General features: G+C 39.5%; 1 protein-coding gene and 1 pseudogene across 1 annotated transcript in view; both read left to right on the top strand.

Moving 5' to 3' along the window:
• Positions 1 to 477: 477 nt before the first annotated feature.
• Positions 478 to 21,949, top strand: part of LOC137950384 (chromatin assembly factor 1 subunit FAS2) — a 37,951-nt gene continuing 16,479 nt past the window's right edge. Inside the window, exons 1-2 of the mRNA XM_068796827.1 lie at positions 478 to 691; positions 13,074 to 13,185. Coding sequence (XP_068652928.1) covers positions 578 to 691; positions 13,074 to 13,185 — 226 coding nt within the window. The 5' untranslated portion in view covers positions 478 to 577. The remainder of the gene's footprint in view (positions 692 to 13,073; positions 13,186 to 21,949) is intronic.
• Positions 2,266 to 9,112, top strand: LOC137950111 (uncharacterized; annotated as a pseudogene).

The raw sequence follows: 21,949 nt of genomic DNA, 5'->3' as shown, positions 1-21,949 counted from the left end.
GATCAATTAGTTCGATCTTGTCCAATCATTTTTTTAAATAAATGGTGAAAAGATTTTTTATTAGAGAGAGGATTCAAAGCCATGATGTAGTACCTACATATAAAATTATATTTAACCAACCGATTGACTCACGCCTAATGTCTAACTTCAACAAAATAAATATCTGTATAGAAAATAAGAATATGACCCGATTGGACCTAGTCCAACCAATGGTTGAATCCGGTTTAAGCTGATTGGACCAAAATCAGTTGGTTTTAATAACATTGGTTCAAATAGATAAAAATTAACTTTCTTATTATTCTTAATTTGGATAGAAAATAGAGAAACAAATATGAAAAAAACAAGTGAAACACTGAATTATTTGTTTAATAATTTCTTTCTGGGTGAGGGCATAAATGGTCGTCGTTTTGGAGTTAAAAAATGTCCACGCGCTAACGAGTGGGCCTTCGTTCAGAATGCTTTGTACGCCTGCCCATTTCCCGCCATATGCAGGGCGCCAAAATCCTAAGGTCTTCGTTGGCACAAATTTTCCAAACCCTACTTTGTAAATTCTGAAGCCTCTTCTAACCTCGGAAGGATGCGAGGAGGGACAGTTCAGATCAATTGGCACGACACGAAACCTGTCTTAACGTTAGACTTTCATTCTCTGACAGGGTTACTTGCCACTGGCGGTGCTGATAATGATATTAAGGTGCAGATCTCTTCAGTTTTTCTTCAGTTTCTCTCTTCATTTTTAGTTGTGCCTCTGAATTCTGTGGTAACTCAGCTAGCATTCTGCGTTGAACGTTCTCTTTTATGTAGTATAGGTTATAAAAGATCATTTTTATAGATACAGCGTAAGCTTTCCGTGGGAAAGGCGATAGAGTACTAGGTCGTGGGTTGAGAATTCCACATTTTTTTCCAGAACTTTTTCCGAGTGCCAACGATCATTGGATAAAAGGCTTGATTTATGGTGACGACACTTGAAGATGGTCTTGGCATTGGAAGTGGAGGATGTTGAAGATGGTCTTGGCATTGGAAGCGGAGGATGGAGAAGCGGGCGATTATTTAACAGACTGGTAGCTAATTGAGTGCATCAATAAGTGAGATCCGGAAGCCAGCTGCATTGAATAGCTCAACAATTGACACCATGAACTTGATCATCTTTTCCACATGTCAATGAATCTCCCCCTTGTTGTGCAACTTGTAACTGGAGCTTGAATACTTGTCATGTAGAATGGCAAAAAAACATTTTGTATGCATCGATTTGGCTGCCTAGAACATAGAAGTTGAATGTGTGTTATTTCTGGTAACCATGTGTTGGTAGATATATATTTTTGTTTTTACTTATTTTCTTGGAAACTATTTTACCTTAAAAACTAGATTCCTAGGGACATGGATGTAATTTTGATAATTATTTATATTATAAATACAGGGGTTAGAAAACCCTAATCTCTCCCACTCTTCTCCTCCTATAAACTCCAACATGGTAACCGAGCAGGGTCATTACGATATGTGAGTTGACACCATCAACTTGCAGAGACGATGTACTATAATTTGCTTCTGTTTTTTTTGTTGATTGTTCTTCAATTTTGTAGTTCCAGCCATTTGTTCGTCTCTCTGCGAAAACTAGTTTTCGAAAGTTTGATAATTTGCTCATCCTGCTTTTGTCTTCTTCAAAATTCCAAAATCAAAACCCAAAATCATGATTGCAATGACAACAACTGCCAGGTGTCGCCTTGTTCTGCGATTCTGAACGCAGCATGCACTGCCAAAGCTACTCAGCCAATAACATATTCCTCTAGTCTTTGAATACATGCTGAATGAGAGTTTTAGATGAGTATGATTCAAAGAGCAGCAGGAGCCATATCCATAGCTGTAGTAGAGCTTATTAAAAAAAAAAAAAAAAACAGAAAGGCAGGAGTGCCAGTTGTTATCGCAACTGTAGGTGTTTCAGTCAGTGATTTTTTGAGTTGAAATCAAGTGGATGATGGAGTTTGATTGCCCTGTTTTCTCGCCTCTTAAAGTTCCTTTTCCCTGTTGTGTTGATTAGTTACTTCTAGATTCTTTTGTTGTTGCTCAAAAACTCAGTGCCAACCAAGAATGGCATGATAAGTAGGGGGGAGAAAGGCATACTAAGGCTTTAAAGCGTTGCTTGAAAGCAAGGTGCTCGGATACTCAGGAATAATCACAAGGGCTTCCAAGACTTTCAAAACCTGAAGTTGACTATCTCCGCACTGCAGCACTGATGCCACTGAGAGCTTTATTCTTCCATGGCTGTCGCTTATGACACGATATTCAGGTCAATTGAATTTACCAAGAATGTCTGTCGTTATGCCTTTAAAGGGATTTGGAGAACACAATTATAGAACTAGAGATGTCAGATAACATCCCCATATGGTGAACCAAAGATTTTATTTTTATTTTTATTATTTATTATTATTATTTTTTTGTAGTTGAAAGTGTGGATGATACAGCCTACCATGCTACCACACTATTAATTCTGATCATGAGGGTACTGTGGATGCAAATACTGTTGTAGCTGGGCTATCAACAACTTACAGTCAGAAAATTCACAATCAGTTATTTTTAGTGGAGAGGATGCTTAAAGACAGCAAATATGTTTTATTTCTGGATGACGATGTCTGTCGCATCCAGGATCAGGAGCCCTTACAACAAAGATGGAGAAAAATCTAGAGATGTTTATTCAAACTGGATATCTTCTTTGTTTGCCTTCTGAGAGTTTGGGGAGTTAGTGTATTTATGAATATCTTATGCCTTGTTCTATGGGATTTGCTACTGGTGGAAAAACATTCTTTTTGTGTGGAAGATACATGATGATGCATGCAGATAATTTAGAAATGACCTATATGCCTTGGTTAGTGGACTTTGGGATGATGGATACTCTGATGATATGAATCTAGTAGCAATAGCTGGTGCACATAAAAGCTCATTACTTCACTACCAGTTGCCATTTTCCCACAATTTTTGGCCAGTGATCTTAAGTTTTGGAGATACTGGAATTACTCGAGGAAGCAAACTTTTGTTCTTGAATAATATATATCAAAAGTGAACTGGATTATGAGTAAGGCACTATTTTCATCACATTGCTACTTATCTTGGGGATTTCTTGCTTCTTATTTTATGGCAGTAATTCATACTCTAGCAATGCTGAGAGCACATTCTAGTTACTACCCATACAAAGAAGTGTAATCGATTTCTGGTGGTGAGCACACTATTCTTTCTTAGGTTTGTCATTTGCTGCTTTCTTGGCAATATGCACTATTATAGAACTAACAGCAACATGGAACCTAACAAAGGTGGAAATTTGTCTATGCAACATGTTATCTCTAGAGGGACCCCCAGTCTTTCTTAATCCATATAAGTGGGGCCTACATAAGCTTCATGGTAGAGTTTATTTTTGGAATGAGCATGTTTGCAAGCTTTTAATGAGCTAGTTGTAAATTGATTAACGTGATTGTAGGAAACGGATTGTTTCCTTGATCTTGTAATTTATTCCTTGATTTTAGGATCTAAATTGATCCTAAAATCAGTATGTAATGTATTATAAATTGCCTCCTAAACGGAGAAGAATACATCATCGGAAAATCATTCTTTGAATCTCTGTTATTGTTTTTCGGTTCTCTCTGTTTCACATGGTATCAAAGTAGGAGAATTATCCTCTCTTTTTCGTCGCCGAAAGTCGGAGCTACTTTAATCGCCGAAGGAGGAAGTCGGGAACTCAGAACTCTGTTTTTTCGGCAACTCCGTATTCCGGCTGTCCCGTAGCCAAAAGAACGTCGCCGACGACCGACGACGATCACCGAAGACGACCGCCGACGACCGTTCCACCTACCCGTTATTGCCGCCGATCACCACTGTCGCCGAGGGAAGCCGACTTGCCGAAAGAGAACAGAGTTCTGCGACGACGGTCCTGTAGCCGAAATCACGTCGCTGACGAGCGCCGACGACGACACCACCACCCCGTTGTCGCTGCCAACCACCGTCGTTGCCGAGGGAAGCCGAAGCTCTGTTGCCGCTGCCGAAGAAGAAAGGTATTTTTTTGAAACCTAGGAACTACTGTTCCTTTATTTTTCTGTCGACCGAACTGACCCAAACCGGTGGGTCAATCGAATCGGACCAGCACTGGACCGGACCAGAATTGAACCAGACCAGATCGTATTGAACCGGACCAAATTGAACTGAACCGGACCAAACTGAACCGAACCGGACCGGATTAGACAAGACCGGACCAAAATTCCAGATCGATGGCCACCACTATAGACGCATCCACCGAACTTATCCCATCACCACAGATTATAGTCCACCAAGACAATTCTGCATTTCCAACTGGAATTATCTTCGATGAAACCAATTATTCATTATGGTCCCAACTCTTGGAGATGCGAATTGGTGCACGCAACAAAGCTGGATACCTCATCGGCGAAACAAAAAAACCAGCATTTGGCAATGCTAATCTTGGAGCATGGATTACTGAAAATCAAAGAGTCAAAAGTTGGCTTATTGACTCCATGAGTCCATTGCTCATGCAACGATTTATTCTCCTCTCCACTGCCAAGGAGATATGGGAAGCAGTATAAAAAACGTTCTATGATGGATCAGATGAAACTTGTATATTTGAGCTGAACCAGAGATATTTTTCTACCAAACAAAATGGTAGACCGTTATCCACGTACTACAATGAACTGGTTGCTATTTTCCAGGAGATTGATCATAGAACTATATCTCTGGAAGGAACAGTCGAAGGGCTAATCCAGTTGCACTCTGCAATGGTTAGGCTTCGGGTTCATATTTTTCTCAGTGGGCTTGACTCCAAGTTTGATCAAGTTCGTGGAGAAATTTTGCGAAAAGACCCCAAACTTGATTTGGAGAGTATATATGCATATGTCAGACGCGAATATCAACAGAGACAGACAATGGGGAGTATCGTCCAGTCTCAGAAAACTCGGCGATGTTGGTCAACCAATACCGACAAGGATCATCAAGCAGTCAGAACCCTCAATCCTCTGGCAAAGGTAACAACCGTGTATGTACTCATTGCGGATAAAAAGGACATTCACAACAACGGTGTTATGAGATCATTGGCTATCCGGAGTAGTGGGATTTCTCAAAAAAACCCCGTAAAAAGATTGTTGGGAAAGCTATGGTGACATCCATGGAAGATAATCAAGAGCTACCTACGACAAATGTTGCCCATCCAGGTATTTTCGATAATGCATTAGTATTTTCTGTACATTTTAAGAATAGATCTTGGATTATTGATACAGGTGCATCCGATCACATGACAAGGGATCCCAGTCAGTTACAATCTATCTTACCTTCTCCATAATTTGTTATTTCAACAACCAATGGTAGTACCTCTCCTATTATTGGGGAATGATCTGTTATATTATCCAATAATCTTACATTAGACATTGTCCTTGTGGTTCCCTCTCTTGAATATAACCTTTTGTCTGTTAGCCAAATTACTTCCACTCTTGCTTGTATTGTAACTTTTTGGCCCTCATTTTGTGTCTTTCAGAACATTCTAACCCGGAAGATTCTTGGTTATGGCGTTAGACGGGGCAAACTCTTCTATTTGGAGTTGACAAAGAACGGGGGATCAAAAATCAGTCAGACAAATCAAGCTAGCAGTGAAGATAATGCTCAAACAACTGTATGGTTATGGCACCGACGATTAGGCCACCTTTCCTTTGATTATCTTAAGAAATTGCGACCTCAAATTTTTTCAGGTTTGAATGATGTGCATTTTCATTGTGACACATGTGAATTGGCTAAGAGCCACCGTATTGCTTATTTACCGAGTTTGAATAAAAGTTTCGAACCTTTTGAGTTTATTCATTCCGATGTTTGGGTCCAGCCAAGGTTCCCTCTATTTCTAGAGTTCGTTACTTTGTGACATTTATTGATGAATGCACTAGAATGACTTGGGTATCTCTGCTTATACAAAAGAGTGATGTGTGTCTAGCATTTTAGATTTTCCATACAATGATACATACTTAATACCAAAAGTAGATTCGTGTTTTGCAATCTGACAATGGTACTGAGTTTGTTAATGCTTCTCTCGAAAATTTTCTGACCTCTTATGGAATTCGTCATCAGACCTCTTGCACCTATACTCCCTAACAGAATGGATTGGCAGAAAGAAAGAATAGACAACTTTTGGAAGTAGTGCGTGCCTCTCTCTTTGGCATGAACATGCCTCAATTTTATTGGGACGAAGCTGTTACATCTGCTGCCTACCTCATCAATCGAACACCTTCTAGAGTACTTGATTTTCACACTCCTCTACGCAAGTTGCAATCCCTGATTTCAATTCCCCATCTTCCGAATCTTGAATCCTGAATTTTTGGGTGTACCGCTTATGTTCATATCCCAAAGATCTTGCGAAATAAACTTGATCCATGTGCCAAGCTATGTGTATTTGTTGGCTACTCTGAATTTCAAAAAGCATAACGGTGTTATGATCCACACACCAACAAGCTCCATGTGACTCTAGATGTCTCCTTCCATGAATCAATACCTTATTATTCAGGGGGAGTTTCTTGGGCATCTCTTCAGGGGGAGAGTTCAAATGAAGAGAATATTCTACAAGAAACTAACGGAGGTGCTGGGTTTTTTGAGTTAGAAGCGGTGAATGAATTTTTCAAGTGTCATGATGTGCAACAAGATTGTGATTCAATAATTTCTCCTGAAGAACCCCCAGAGTTGCCCCCGTCTGCATCAACAACTGAAGAATCAACCCGGAATGTTCCTCCTCAGGTAAATACGAATCCTGTGTTTGATGAGTCTAATGAAACATGTCTTCCTACAGAAAACATACCCCCTAGATATCCACAAAGATTGAATAGGGGAGTTCCAAAAAAACAGTATGAACCTGATCTTGAAGCCAAGACCAAATACTCAATCAATAACTATGTGTCCTCCCATAGGTTGACTAAATCGTATGCATTTATTGTTTATTAATTATCCAGGGTTTTTATTCCTAGTAATGTGTAGGATGCATTAGCTGATCCAAAATGGAAAAAAGCGATGAACGAAGAGATGGAGGCTCTACAAAAAATGCCACTTGGGAACTTGTTCCCCAACCTAAAGGAGTAACAACAATTGGATGTCGATGGGTGTTCACATTGAAACTCAAACCGGATGGAAGTATTGACAGATATAAAGCTCAGCTAGTTGCAAAGGGATATACGCAAAGGTATGGGATAGACTATCAGGATACTTTTGCACCAGTAGCTAAGATCAATACAATTCGCATTCTTATATCTATAGCAGCAAATCGAGACTGGCCTCTGCAACAATTTGACGTTAAAAATGCCTTCCTCAATGGAGACTTAGAAGAAGAAGTCTACATGGAGCTACCACCCGGCGTAAAAAGTGGTTCTTTGTGTCAAGGTGAAGTCTGTAAATTGAAGAAGTCATTGTATGGGCTGAAACAGTCACCTAGAGCATGGTTTGGGAGATTCTCGGCTACAATGAAGGAGTTTGGTTATAAACAAAGTAACTCAGATCATACTTTGTTTATAAAACACAAAGAAGGAAAGGTAACAACTTTAATTGTATATGTTGATGATATGGTCGTGACAGGAGATGACCTGGGTGAAATGCAAGCTTTACAGGAGTATTTAGCCACTAAATTCGAAATGGAGGATCTCGGACAACTTAAATATTTTTTGGGAATTGAGGTTGCAAGATTGAAACATGGAGTCTTCCTTTCACAGCGAAAATATGTGTTGGATCTTCTAACCGAAACCGGAATGCTTCACTGTAAACCAATAGAGACGCCCATGGAAATGCATCATAAACTCGGAATTCTTCCAGATCAAATCCCAACAGACAAAGGGCGTTATCAACGATTAGTTGGAAGATTAATCTACCTATCACACACAAGGCCCGATGTAGCATATGCAGTAAGCGTTGTGAGTCAGTTCATGCATGCACCAAGTGAAGAACATATGGAAGCAGTCTATCGGATCTTGAGATACTTAAAGAGTGCTCCAGGAAAAGGTTTGTTATTCTCAAAAAATAGTATCTCTAATATTGAAGGATATACATATTCTGATTGGGCAGGTGATCAGACAACCAGAAGATCCACGTCAGGTTACTTCACTTTTGTGGAAGAGAATCTGGTCACTTGGAAAAGCAAAAAACAGAAGGTAGTATCAAGATCAAGTGCTGAAGTTGAATTTTGAAGCATGGCTCATGGTGTATGCGAGTTGTTATGGATAAAGAATATACTGAGGGATTTAGGGATTGAATACTCCAAACCGATGAATCTCCACTGTGATAACAAGGCAACCATCGCCATTGCACAGAATCTAATTCAACATGATCGCACTAAACATGTTGAAGTTGATCGTCATTTCATCAAGGAGAACCTCGATGCAAAAATCATATAATTCCCCGTCATTCAATCTGAGAGTCAGCTGGCTGATATGCTCACGAAGGCAGTATCAGGGAAGACATTTCATGGTATAATTGACAAGTTGGGCATGACCGATATCTATGCACCAACTTGAGGGGGAGTGTTTGCAAGCTTGTAATGAGCTGGTTGTAAATTGATTAACGTGATTGTAGGAAACGGATTATTTCCTTGATCTTGCAATTTATTCCTTGATTTTAGGATCTAAATTGATCCTAAAATCAGTATGTAATGTATTATAAATTGCCTCCTAAACGGAGAAGAATACATCATCGGAAAATCATTCTTTGAATCTCTGTTATTGTTTTTCGGTTCTCTCTGTTTCACAGAGCAGCAAGTGCGTTTCTAGCATAAGTGAAGTTGATTGGCTCATGTATCAGGTATATTTGATTGTTTATCATTCAGGAGCATGGACTACCAACATTCAGGATTGCATTCATAGCAAGGTCTGGCCAATCAAGGGTTTTGGCTTTCCTCAAGAAATGTTGGAGCTTTAATGATGTAAACGGTATTCCTCATTGTGACTTTAGGCTGTTCTAAAAGTGTCTATGACTGTTCGAACAATGTCATTGTTTTTCATAATTTTGTGCTGTTGGTTTGAAATTTTGTGGGTCAACCATTGGTCAATGGTATATCTTGAAATAATGATTTTTTCTGGTCTATCTTGATGTTCTTTCAGGCTCTTGACCCTACCATAAATTTTCCATATTGTTTGGTTATATGTCTGTTTGTCTCCCATGCTATCTCATACTATGAAGTTGATTCTCCTTTATTTGATAAAGATCAGATTCTTTATATTTTTTGGAACTCGTTTTTTGTTCGATTGGTTCAGTACTCATCTATAATTCAAACTTTGTTTTGAGAACCAAATTTGTATCATTTTTTTTATGCTTATGGGGAGAAGGGGAGAAGGGGAGAAGTAGAGGAATGTGGAATTGGCTGAAGCTTATTAGGAACCAAAGGCATTGTTATTAACCAAAAATATTAATGCTCAAAGTAAGGGGGGAATGAAAGTCGAAGTTTTTTGCAGCCAAAGTGCAAGCTTAAAAGATGAAAACCGTATAAGCCACATTTTATGAAGTTGTTGAAGCCACATGAAGATCAATTTTTGAAGACCAAATTTGTATTGTCTTTTTTATGCTTATGGAGACTGTGAGACAATTTTTATAGCAAGATGAAGCTATATGCTCCAGCTTGAGGAGTGTTGGAAGACATATATTTAGGTTTTATTTAGTTTCCTGGAAGCTATTTTCCCTTAAAAACCAGATTCCTAAGGTTTACAACATGAAAGGACATGGATGTAATTTTGATAATTGTTTATATTATAAATAGAATAGTTAGAAAAACCTAATCTCTCCTACTCTCTCCTCTTGTAAACTCTAAAACCATGAAAAGTGAAGCGTACATACTTGAAAAGGCAAAGAACAAATTACAAGTTAGTAGGAGGAAGAAGAGGTTCTAGAGCTTGATGTTGATGATCTAGAGGCTTGGTTGGAACACATTTGTTATGATCGGAATTTAATTTTGGAAAGGCATTATTTATTTTGCCTCTGTTCTGGTCAAGGCCACTGTTGATTTCTTGGGACAACACATAAACACAAGAGATCTCAAGGGAAGGAGAGAACAGAGAAACTCTAGCTCTTGGGATAGAGGAGAGAAGAAACCAAGGGAGAGAAGGTAGAGGAAAAGAGAGAAACGTGTATGATGAATTTGAGCCAAGAGGAAGAGGCTTGAATGCTCTACACCATACCTTGAGGCTATATTTATAGTTGTGGGAAGTTTTTTACAATGACTACAATGACCTTAGGGCTATATGACTCAAAAGAAAAAAGACATAAGATGACTTACATCAGCTTGCATAATTACAATTCTAGGCCATCTCTATGGAACTTTTCCTTATTTATTAGCCATGCCACCCCTACACATGTGAGTATTTTTAAACACTCCCCCTCAAGCTGGTGTTTGTAACTTTACTTTGCAAATAATCTTGGTCAAGAAACTTGCGTGCTTGAAAAGAAATTTTTATTGCCTTGCTTTGATTCATCTTGTTCTTATTCACATCTTGCTTGTAGTCTTCATCTTGTTTTCATCTTGTTTTCCCCCTTACTTCGATGTTCCAGTCACATAAAATTCACAACACATGGAATTCTTCATTGTAGATTATACTTCTTCTTCTTCTTCGTAAACGTGAAATTTGAAAGGAGGCAGAACCACTGACTTGATTAAGCTAATAGAATCCTTCATGGTAGATTTTGTCACCTACCCCATCCTTCATAATTTTCCTTTTATTCTCCCCCTCAAGTAGGGAAGTAATGGCAAGGATCCCAGTTTGAAACAATTTTTTTTTTTTTTTTGTAATAATCATCTCCTATATCAAAGTGTCCCAAGGATAAGTACTTAATAGGGCAAATTCTCAAAAAAAAAAAGGGCGATAAAGCAGGAGTCGAAACCAACCTCTAAAGATTTCAAACAAAATAGTGATAATAATCACTAAAGAGGGTAATGTGTGTCACTCAAAGGACGACGATAAAGACCCAATTGGTACCAATAAAAAAATCTCAATGGGCTTAAAAACAGACATATATAAAAAGAGGACCAACCAAAGCAACACACCAAGCGGTTGGCCTAAAAGCGTAAACAAGAGTAGAAAAGGATAGTTGGAGAAAGACAACTGAGTAAAAGAGTAATGGGAGATTAAAGGAAGAGAAAATAACCACCACCGTAATAAGGAGATTGTAACGTTAGTACTGAAATAACTTAACAAATTTGACCAAGTATGACCCACGAGGGAGATAAAAAAATTCACCTATGACCATGATGATAAAGGAAACTTAAAAAAAATCTCCAATAAGAAACTTTTGAAATGGAACATAATAATAGAAACTTTCTAAACATAGACATCTCATATAAGGCAATTAATTTTTAACACAACTTAACTAATTTAGAAAGAAAATATTCGAGAGATAAATTCTGGAATAAGGGAGATTTATGACACTAATATTTGAAATCTAGAATTAGGAAACAAAACTTTTTGATTAAAAGTTTCAGATTTTGTCAAAAAGGAAACTAAACTCACACAGGGAAAGACTTCTCTTGAGGAAATAATGTATGTGAGATCAGACAGGAAACTTTAAAGGAAAGATACTCAAGTTGGTAAAATCTTGACTAGACGTTGAAAACAATTAGGAAACTTAACCAACATTAGCAACTCAAAAAGTGAAGCAAAAAATCAGCTTAAATTCGAATTTTCATTTGCAACAAGCTACCGATATGACCTTTGATTCTTCCAATATGAATATCTCTCTCTAAAAAGATCAGATCGAGAAATAGTTTATTGGGATAGAAAGTAGACTCATGTAGCTTTCTTTTGAGATACACTTTTCAATATAAATCCATAGTCATCTTGGTACAAACCATTCAAAAGTTGAGGCTTTTTGTTGCTACTCGGAACCTTTTTGTTGCTTGACCTTGCTACTTCAGATGTTGATTTCTCTCTCTAGAAAAATCTGATTGCCAAAATTCTTTTTGAATTGGAAACTTAACTCAAAGATCTTTCCAATGCTATATAATTTACTATATAAAATGTATGGGTAGGAGAGTGAGAAAACAAACAAAAAATAGGAATTGGGAAATAAGAATAAAGGAAAAAACGAGAAATTCCCATTTTTTTCTTTTTCTTTTTCTTTTTCTTTTTGTTGTTGTTGTTGTTGTTCTTCTTCTTCTTCTTCTTTTTCTTTTTCTTCCCTTTCTTCTCCATCTTCTTCTCCTTTTCCATTTCAGATCTTTACCTGCTCTGATACCACGTTGATTTCTAGGGACAACACATAAAGACAAGAGATCTCAAGGGAAGGAGAGAAGAGAGGAATTCTAACTCTTGGGAGAGAAGAGAAGAAACTAAGGGAGAAAAGGAAGAGGAAGAGAGAGAGGTGTATGGACAAATTTGAGTCAAGAGGAAGAAACTTGAATGCTGTACCCCATACCTTGAGGTTATATTTATAGTTGTGGGAAGATTTTTACAATGACTACAATGCTTTTAGGGTTACATAATTCAAAAGGAAAAAGACATAAGAGGACATACACTAGCTTGCATAATTACAATTCAATATCATCTTTATTGAAGTTCTCCTTATTTACTAACCATGCCACCCCTACACACGTGGGTGTCTTTTAACAGCCACCCTTGTTCCTCTGTCACTAAAGATTAGTATATACTTGCTTCTTGGAAATTCTGATTGGTATTTCCTACGAGGAAAGATACTTTATCCAAAAAACAAGGAAGGGAAGATACTAAGTTTGTCACTGTGTCGTGTGTAGGATGGAATTGAGCAATCTTTTCTTTGTGTCAAAGGTGCTGCTGAGGATGGAAGTATGTGTGTATTTCTCACATATTAGCTTATTGTGTCTATCAAATCTATATCCTAAAATTTTGAAGCTGAACTCTTAAACTTGTTAAAATTTTATATTTCATCTTATTTATTGTATCTTTTCTATTTGATTCATAATATATTTGATTGTGCCTATAACTGATTGGCAAGAGGATCTCATACATCTGTCATCTAACAAGCGTGGTAGCTTTCCTGTTCTCCATTCTATGTGGAATTAGCACTGTTTTCTTCAATTAATGGTCTGTTCAAATACTTTTTTGCAGCTGTGGTTACTTTCTTCAGGTGAACTGCATAAGAAACTTCCAGCAGCCTCCTATAAAAGTTGCCTTTCTTATCATAGCTCTGCTGTGAATGTTCTCCGCTTCTCTCCTTCTGGTGAGAACATGCATACTTCTCTCTGTCTTATTCATTGTCAAAGGAAAGGAACTGATACGCTCATCCATCTCACCATGCACAACAAGTCAAATATATTTTATTCCACCAATTTAAGTAGCTTCCATGCAAATAAATTTACTTTTTTATGTGTCAATTTCAGTTGTTTCATGCTTCTGATAAAGGAAGTTCTTTTTTTTCAGGTTTTTGGTTACTGGTTAGTAAAAATCCATTTTTTTAACCATTCATAAAAAAAAAAATCCAATTTTTTTCCTTTTTTCTTTGCCATAACACTAGGGTTACTGGTCCTACTTTTCTAAGAATATATTCTGGTGTTCTAAAATGCCAAAAGAGACTCTTTTATGCTGATCTGGAGGTGTGTGCCAAAATTCCTGAACTGTAACCGTTGACATCATTTGACATCATTTGTATACTTATTGACATCAGCCCTAGTGCAAGTTCCAATACACTTTTTCTTCTGAATTTAATCCTCTTGTTGGATTTTTTGGACTGTTTGATCTGTGCACATCTTATAACTGCTCTAATTGTGTTTCTTTTACGTGGTGGGGCCCATTTGAGCTAGTTGATTTGGAATTTTTTGAAGGGTTTATTTGATTGTCTATATCTGATATGGTTGACTCTGTTGAGGTTTACACTCCAGCAAAGGGGTCATATAATCTTGATAGTAAAGATATTATCACTGTCAACTCTGATAGGTTGAATGGTGATAACTACCTTACTTGGTCCAGATCTATTAGAATGTACTTGAAGGGCAGGAAAAAGTTAAAATTTATTAGAGATGACCCTCCTGTTCCTCAAGATGATGATTGGGAGACTGAAGACAGTCAAGTGATGACTTTGCTTATCAACAACATGGAATTTAATATCAGGAGCCAAGTTATGAACTTTTAAACTGCCAAGGCTATGTGGCTGTCCTTGGAAGCTCTTTCTGGACAAGAGAGTAATCTTTCCAGGGTTTATGAATTATATACAAACTTTTTGGCTTGAAAAGGGGTTACAAAACTGCGACAGATTACTATAGATCTTTTTTGAGTATCTGGCAGGAAATTAATGTCTTTCATCCTTTTACTACAGATGAAAGGGAACTTTGAAAATAGTAGAGTGAACTCCTTGTGGCAAAATTTCTAGATGGATTGGGTGCTGAATTTGACAGCATAAAGACACAAATTTTGGCCTCAGATGAAATACCTAACCTCTTTACTACCTTTAATAGGGTATAGAGTGCTGAAAAGATTGTTGTGTCTAGAGCTAGAAAAGATACTAAAGCGGGTGAAGCTATTGCCCTTAATACATCGGCTACAACTAATTCTATTGACACGTCCAAGGGACGTATAAGGGCTGGTAGAGGCAGAGGTAGAGATAATTTTGGCAGAGGACGAGGCCACGAAGATGGTAAATCTGAGCGCAAGTGTGTTTACTGTGGATGCACCAATCATTACTCAAATAGATGTTGGGAAAAATTTAGGAAGCTTGCGTGGGCAAATGTTAGTACACATGAAGGTACAACACCAGGGTCTGAAACTACAATCCCACCTGGTGCTCCAGATGAATTACAAAAATTGATCCAACAACAACAGATCTCACAGCAACAACAACGAATTTCCTAGCGTATGGCACAACTATCTATTCCCTTTGCATATTTGGCACATACGACTCCTACTGTAGGTATGTCTGCACTCTCAGTGTCTTATTCTCCATCTTGGGTTATTGACTCCAGTGCTACAAAACACATGTCAGGTATGTCCTCACTATTTTTTTATTTAAAAGAGTCCTTTCTCATTAAGCATGTTAATCTTGCTGATGGGTCAGTATAGGTAGTGGGAAATGTTACCCCTACACCTTTTCTTTCACCTCAATTTGTACTATTAGTTCCAAAATTTTCTTTAAATCTGTTGTCTTTTAGTCAAGTGGCTAAGTGTTAGTGTGTCAATGCCCACCTCTCACAAGTTACTGTTAATGTAATTATTCGCTGACCCCCAATTATGAGGAGCGCCAATGTCGATAGTGAGTAAATTAGTTAGCGGTTCCGGCTTAGACGCTGATGAGGTCAAATTGTGCCGCAATGGTTATTTGTGAAGAAACTGTAAAATGAAGACGGGGGTCCAAGGGGGCTGGCCCCTTGGCGGTGGGGTCTGGGGACTGGCCCACAGTATGCCCTTATCACGATTGGAAGACCTAAGAATGAACGAAAAAATTGAATCACCCAAGTGTGAACGGGACTTAATGGACGCAGCGAAAAACAGAGGCGCACTCAGTACTGACCGTCGCAGCGGATAGAGGCCTCCATCGGCGCCGGAAGAGAAAGGAAGCTTCCTACCATCATGTCCATAGCTGTCTCCCAGCTGTCTTCCTCGATTGAGTGCTGCAAAACAACTATAAATAGAGGTGTTCTTCAGCAACAATCAGAATCCAGAATCATACATCTTCCTTGTTTGTTTTATTTTTAGTTTCTTCTTCTGTAAGTCCAGAAGCCATTGAAGCTCTTCTAAGAGCGTGTGGTGGGACAACATCAGTTTGTATTTCAATAAAGATCAGTGTTGACTTTATTCTTGATTGCTGTTTAGGCGTTCCTGGGTTGAGCTTACTCTGTTTTACACTAAGTCTATGAATTTTTCTCTCACGTTTTACCCTACTCATTGTGTGTTTTAGGATCTCATGACGAGGAAGATGATTGGTTCCGCTTGTGAGAGAGGGGGACCATGCTATTTGGACAGCTACAATCGAGACAGTACTTTACATGCCCAACACATAATTGATTCACCTCTTCAGTGGCATCTTAGACTTGGTCATCCATTTATAGCAAAACTGATTTTAAGTAATTCCAAATCTTCCTTTTAGTATTACTTTCCAATGTGAGTCATGTCAACTAGGCAAGCATTATCGAAACTCCTTTCTTGTTTCATCTCATAAAACTAGTAAACCTTTTGAGCTTGTCCACTCAGATGTCTGGGGTCCTTGTTCTATGACTAGTCAGGTTAGTCATAGGTATTTTATTTCCTTTATTGATGATTTCAATAGATGTACTTGGATTTTTCTCATGCGAGAAAAATCTGAAGCTTTTGATGTCTTTCAACTATTTTTTAATGAAATAAATAATCAATTTGCAACTTCTATCCATATATTTCGTAAAGACAATAGTCTTGAGTTTATGGATCGTAAATTTGGCTATTTTTGTTTGTCACAAGAAATCGTTTATCAGACTTCTTGTGTGTTTACTCCACAACAAAATGGACTTGTTGAATGCAAGAACTGTCTTTTACTTGAGGTAGCTCGTACTATGTTGATTCACATGAATGTACCTAAGACTTATTGGGGTGATGTTGTTCTTATTGCATGCTTTCTGATAAATAGAATGCTGTTTTCTGTTCTTGATGGCAAGATCCTTATTCAGATTGTCTTACCTACTGCACCTTTGTTTTCAGTGACACCTCGAGTCTTTGGGTGTGTATGCTTTGCACATGTTTTTGACTAGTCAAAGAATAAGTTGTCATGCGACGATGCAAAACTCGGGAGAGAGGTCCGACGAGCAAAAAGAGAGGAAAATCTGAACGAGCGAGAGAGAAAGGATCGACATGAGAGATAGAAGATCGGGAGCGAGCTAGTACACGGGAGCGAGCTTCGACGCTAGGGGAAGGATCGTCGAACAACGATCAAGACCTTAGCTGAGAAAGACCAAGCTGAGGAAAGAAACTCCAACGATGCCGGAGTGGGGGAAGGAATTGTCGTTCCCGATCAAAAACTCTTTCCGATTGAGAAGGCCAGCCTTGATGTCGTTCCCATAAACGGAGTCAGGCAGTTTTTCTCCCCTCTCGTAGGTGATAGTACCTTGCAACAATAGAGGATGTTGGTTTGAGACCTCCTGAAGCATCCCACTCTGATTCCGATGATGAAGAGAAGACCTGCGAGTTTGATAAGCAGCATGACACCCTGAGATCCGGCGAAGAGGATGATGGTCTCTCCTTGACCAGTGTACATCGTCGCAATTGGAGGCATTGGTGTCCCAGAGGAACTGCGACGCCTCCGACGACACCTCTTCTCTTCTCCTATGGTTCCACCTCGACATCAGTTGCTCGGGTGACATTCCGTAACGCCCCGTACATGCGCATCACCATGAAGATTGGTGTGCGCAGTGCTTTAATCACTATTTCTGTCTTAGCTGGCTCTTCTTGCCTCACAGTGTTCTCTGCAACAACTATTAAGGACTCCAACACCTCACCTCGGATCAGAGAGCCCTAGTCAGGCCCCTGGAGATTCTGTTTCCACACTGTTCGACGAGGTGGGCACGCAAAGTGCCGCATTTAACAGCACAGAGAGCTCACGACGATGGCCCGCATAACCATCCCTGAGGCCACCAACTCCGGCTTCGACTGGACACAACTCGCTCGCGCCATTCGGCAGTTCCTCCTGCCCCCACCACTGCCCAGTACCAAACCTCCCCATCCAATTGATTACCCTCCTCTGCTCTCGACCCCTACAACCCAAAAAAAGCCTCCGCCACCCTTTGTCCAGCCCCCACCCTAGCAAAACCCCCCCGGGGACCAAATCACAAGACCGTTTCAATCCCGCCGAACCTGATCCGCCTCGGCATCGAGTTTTGTTATCACTTTTGGGATGACCAAAGTCGTAAGGTTTTCAGGAGCAAAGATGTGATCTTCAATGAAGGTGCCTTGTATAAAGACAGATTGAGAACAGAGTCTGAGAGCACAAGTAATGAAGCCAAGAAGTTTGAAGTGATTCAGTTGAGAGATCTTCTAGTTATTGAGATGGAGAATATTGCTCAGGAAGACCAGGAAAACATTCCTCTAGAAGTAAATCAGAACATTCATGTGACAGAACTCAGGAGATCTGCCAGAACTAGCAGACAACCACAAAGGTATTCCTCTATGCTGAATTATATTTTGTTGACTGATAAAGGTGAACCAGAGAGTTATGAGGGAGCCATACAAGTTGATGAATCAACCAAGTGGGAGTTAGCCATGAAGGATGAGATGGACTCATTGTTATCCAATCAGACATGGCAGTTGACCAAACTACCAAAAGGGAAGAAGGCCTTGCAGAATAAATGGGTGAACCGAATAAAAGACGAACATGATGGCAACAAGCGGTACAAGGCAAGACTGCTGGTAAAGGGCTTTCAACAAAAAGAAGGCATTGACTATACTGAGATTTTCTCCCTAGTAGTGAAATTGACTACTATTAGTGGCAAATGAAGACTTGCACTTAACCTTTCTTCATGGTGATTTGGAGGAAGAAATTTACATGATGCAGCCATAGGGTTTCAAAGCACAGGGGAAGGAGAAAATGGTGTGCAAACTTCAAAAGAGCTTGTATGGTCTTAAATAGGCTCCAAGACAAGGGTATAAGATGTTTGACACCTTTATGAGTAATACTAGTTTCTTGAGGTTTCAGGCGGATCATTGCTGTTATGTGAAGAAACTTGATGACTCCTACAACATCCCTTTTTTTTTTTTTTTTTTTTTTTTTAGAAAAAGGATGTATATATTAACAAAAAGAATTACAAAGAAATTCCCTAACAACAAGAGATTGAAAGGTTGCTCCTGACTTGGCAAGCACATCTGCCCCTGAGTTAGCAGATCTCGGATGTGAGACCAAATACAAGAAAATTTAGAATCAATTTCAAGAATTTCCCAAAGAGAATCCCAATGCTGCCACGAGGGGGACCAACCAATAACCACCTTCGAGTCCCCTCAATGTGAAGTGGACCACTATAATTGTCTCAAAAAACGCAGAGCCCATTGAGAAGACCTTGGGATTCAGCTGTTGTTGAGTCAGAAATGCCTAACGGACCAGAATATGATAGACACTGATTGCTTGAGGAATTTGAGATAACACCCCCAAAACCAACCATTCCAAGATTACCAAGAGAAGAATCATCAAAATTTAATTTTAGGAAACCAAGCTTTGGGGGGGTCCATTCTTGCATGACCAGGGTATTGGTTCCACACCGCATCTTTGCAATGGTGCTCCAGTTATAACGGATAGATGAACCAGCAAAGGAGGAGAAATGCTTCTTTGTAAGGAGCCATGCAGAGATCTGACCTGACACACAATCAGCAACCCTTACCTCAGAATTACTTCTAGCCTCAAAACACCTGCGGTTACGCTCATTCCAAAGCCCTCACGGAATTAAACCAATGCAAGCGGATATCATAAGCTTTCCAAGCCCAGGAAGGGGAGTACCAATGAGCATTTTACTGAAAGAAATCAGATCCACTAGCATACAGAATTGCAACCCTGTCTTACTGAGGATGGAAGTCCATACCTTCCACTAGAACGAGCATTGAAGCAGGATGTGATTGACTAATTCGACCTCAGAGTTGCAGAGAGGGCAGAGAGGGTCAATAGCTGGGTGTCCTCTTCTTTTGAGCACGTCTGTTGTGAGTATCTTTCCATGGCAGACACTCCATACAATTTTTTTTATCTTTGGAGGGGCGTAGAGACACCTTGAAAAGAAAATCTCATGATCCCTTTGGTTTGAATGCCAACCATTGATAAAACTGTACGCAGAGGACACTGCAAAAAAATATGCTTTTATCAGGCCACCATATCATCTTGTTAGCAACTAAAGGCCTCAGTCTACAGGATTACAAAGATTCCATCATCCTACTTGCTTCCAGAGCCTCAGTATCAGAGAGACCCCTTCTAGGGTGCAAGTTCAAACCATCTCCTTCAAAAGCATCTGCAACCGATATTTCCATTCGTAAAGATAGGAGGAGGTTCCTGAATGTTGACTGTAAATGCTCTTGACCCGTCCACCAATCCTCCCAAAACTTTAAAGATTTACCGTTACCAACATAGAATCTGACGGCTGAAGAAAACTTGGGGATAAGTAGATATAATGATTTCCAAATTGGAAATAAACTTCTCCGATTACCTCTTGAAGTCCACCAAGGAGAAGGACAACCAAACTTAGCAGATACCATTTCCTTCCAAAGATTAGAAGAAACATTGTTGAACTTCCAAATCTCTTCTAATAGCATGGCTTGGTTAATATCATTCGATTTCCGAATCCCTAAACCTCCCATATTTGTTGGCATGCAGACATCCTCCCTTCGACCAAATGATACTTAAAAGTATAACTCGATCTTCTCCATAGAAATCTTCTTTTTCCTATCCATGGTATTACAAATAGAAACGGGGCAGGGCATAAAGGACAAAGCATAATTTGGGATGCCTGCAATACATGACTTCAAGAGAATGAGTCTGCCAGCTTTGCTAAGAAATCTGCCCTTCCATGTTGCCAGACAGGTCTCCAATTTTTCCACCATAGGATTCCATAGACTTTGGTTTATGCGGCCATTGAAAAGGGGAAGACCAAGTTAGGTTGATGGGATGATAGAGGTTTTACATCCAAAGATGTTCGTCAGCTCTTCTAGTAACACAAGGCTGACATTGAGACCCATAAGGGAAGTTTTTCCCCAATTAACTTTCTGCCCCGATGCAAGTTCAAATAGACCCAAGACATCTTTGATCTTTCTAACACCATCCATATTTCTGATCCCAAAAATGATAGTATCATCCGCATATTGAAGAATGAGGATATTAAAAGCTTGTTGGGGGCTGGTTGGGGGGAGCCACCCAAGGTTCATCGTGGAGTAAAACATAGAGGAGAGGAATTCCCCGATAATGTTGAAAAGAAGCGGAGAGAGCAGGTCTCCCTGTCTGATCTTCCTTGTCCCTTTGAAATAACTGCAAACAGAGCCATTAAAAATGAGAGAGTAGGAAGCCAAACCCACACAACTCCTGATCCAAAATCTCCATTTTGCGCCGAATCCCATTTTTTCCATAAATTCATCTAGAAGAGTCCAATTAACTCGATCAAAAGCCTTTTCCAGGTCAAGCTTGCGGGCAATTCTTGACTCTTTGCTATGACTGAAATGATCAATGAGCTCATGTGCAGCCATTGTAGAGTCAAGAATTTCTCTCCCCTTGAGAAAAGTGCCTTGCCCGCGGTGGATGGCGATCGGGAGGAGGGCTTTTAGACGATGTGCCAGAATTCTTGCAATAACTTGGTATGCACTAGTGACCAGGTTGATAGGTCGGAAATCTTTTGGCTTTTCAACATTGACCTTCTTCGGTACTAGTGTGATGAAAGATGCCCCAATGCTGTGAAAGGTGATACCATTCCTAAAGAAACCATGCAGCATAGCAAAAATATCCTCTTTGAGCCATGGCCAATTTTTTTAAAGAAAATTTCCATTGAAGCCATCTGGGCCAGGGGCCCTATCACTTTCCATTCCTAATATGGCAGGCTCAATTTTAGTAGCAGGGAAAGGGAGCTCTAATAGGGAAGCGGCCATTGGGGAGAAACGGGAGAAGCTGATGTGTTGAACTTTTGACCTATTTGAACATTCCTCCGAATATAGATCTGTCAAAAACTGAATCAACACATTAGTTATCAAGGTTCGACACGACGTTACCTCATTATTAATACATAGTGAGGTTATTCGGTTGGACTTCCTTCTTGCCGATGCGATGGCATGGAAGAACTCTGTATTTGCATCGCCTTCCTTTAGCTACTTAAATCTGCCTTTTTGCTTCCATCTAATTCTCTCTTGATACAAAATTTTATTTAAATCAGAGTTCAGAGAAATTTGGGAAGAGAACTCAATAGGGGATAAATACCTTTGTTCCTCCACCTAGTCTAGGTCAGCAATCTGAGAGAGGAGAGTAGCCTTCGTGGAAACCAAAGAGGCATGACGACTAGTGGCCCATTCCTTAAGTT

This window comes from Aristolochia californica, unplaced genomic scaffold (assembly GCF_029961685.1).
Source record: "Aristolochia californica isolate CCGP_79_NKW_82.1479 unplaced genomic scaffold, dmAriCali1.0.hap1 SCAF_14, whole genome shotgun sequence".
NCBI lineage: Eukaryota > Viridiplantae > Streptophyta > Magnoliopsida > Piperales > Aristolochiaceae > Aristolochia > Aristolochia californica.
This window is presented reverse-complemented; position numbering and strand designations above follow the sequence as displayed.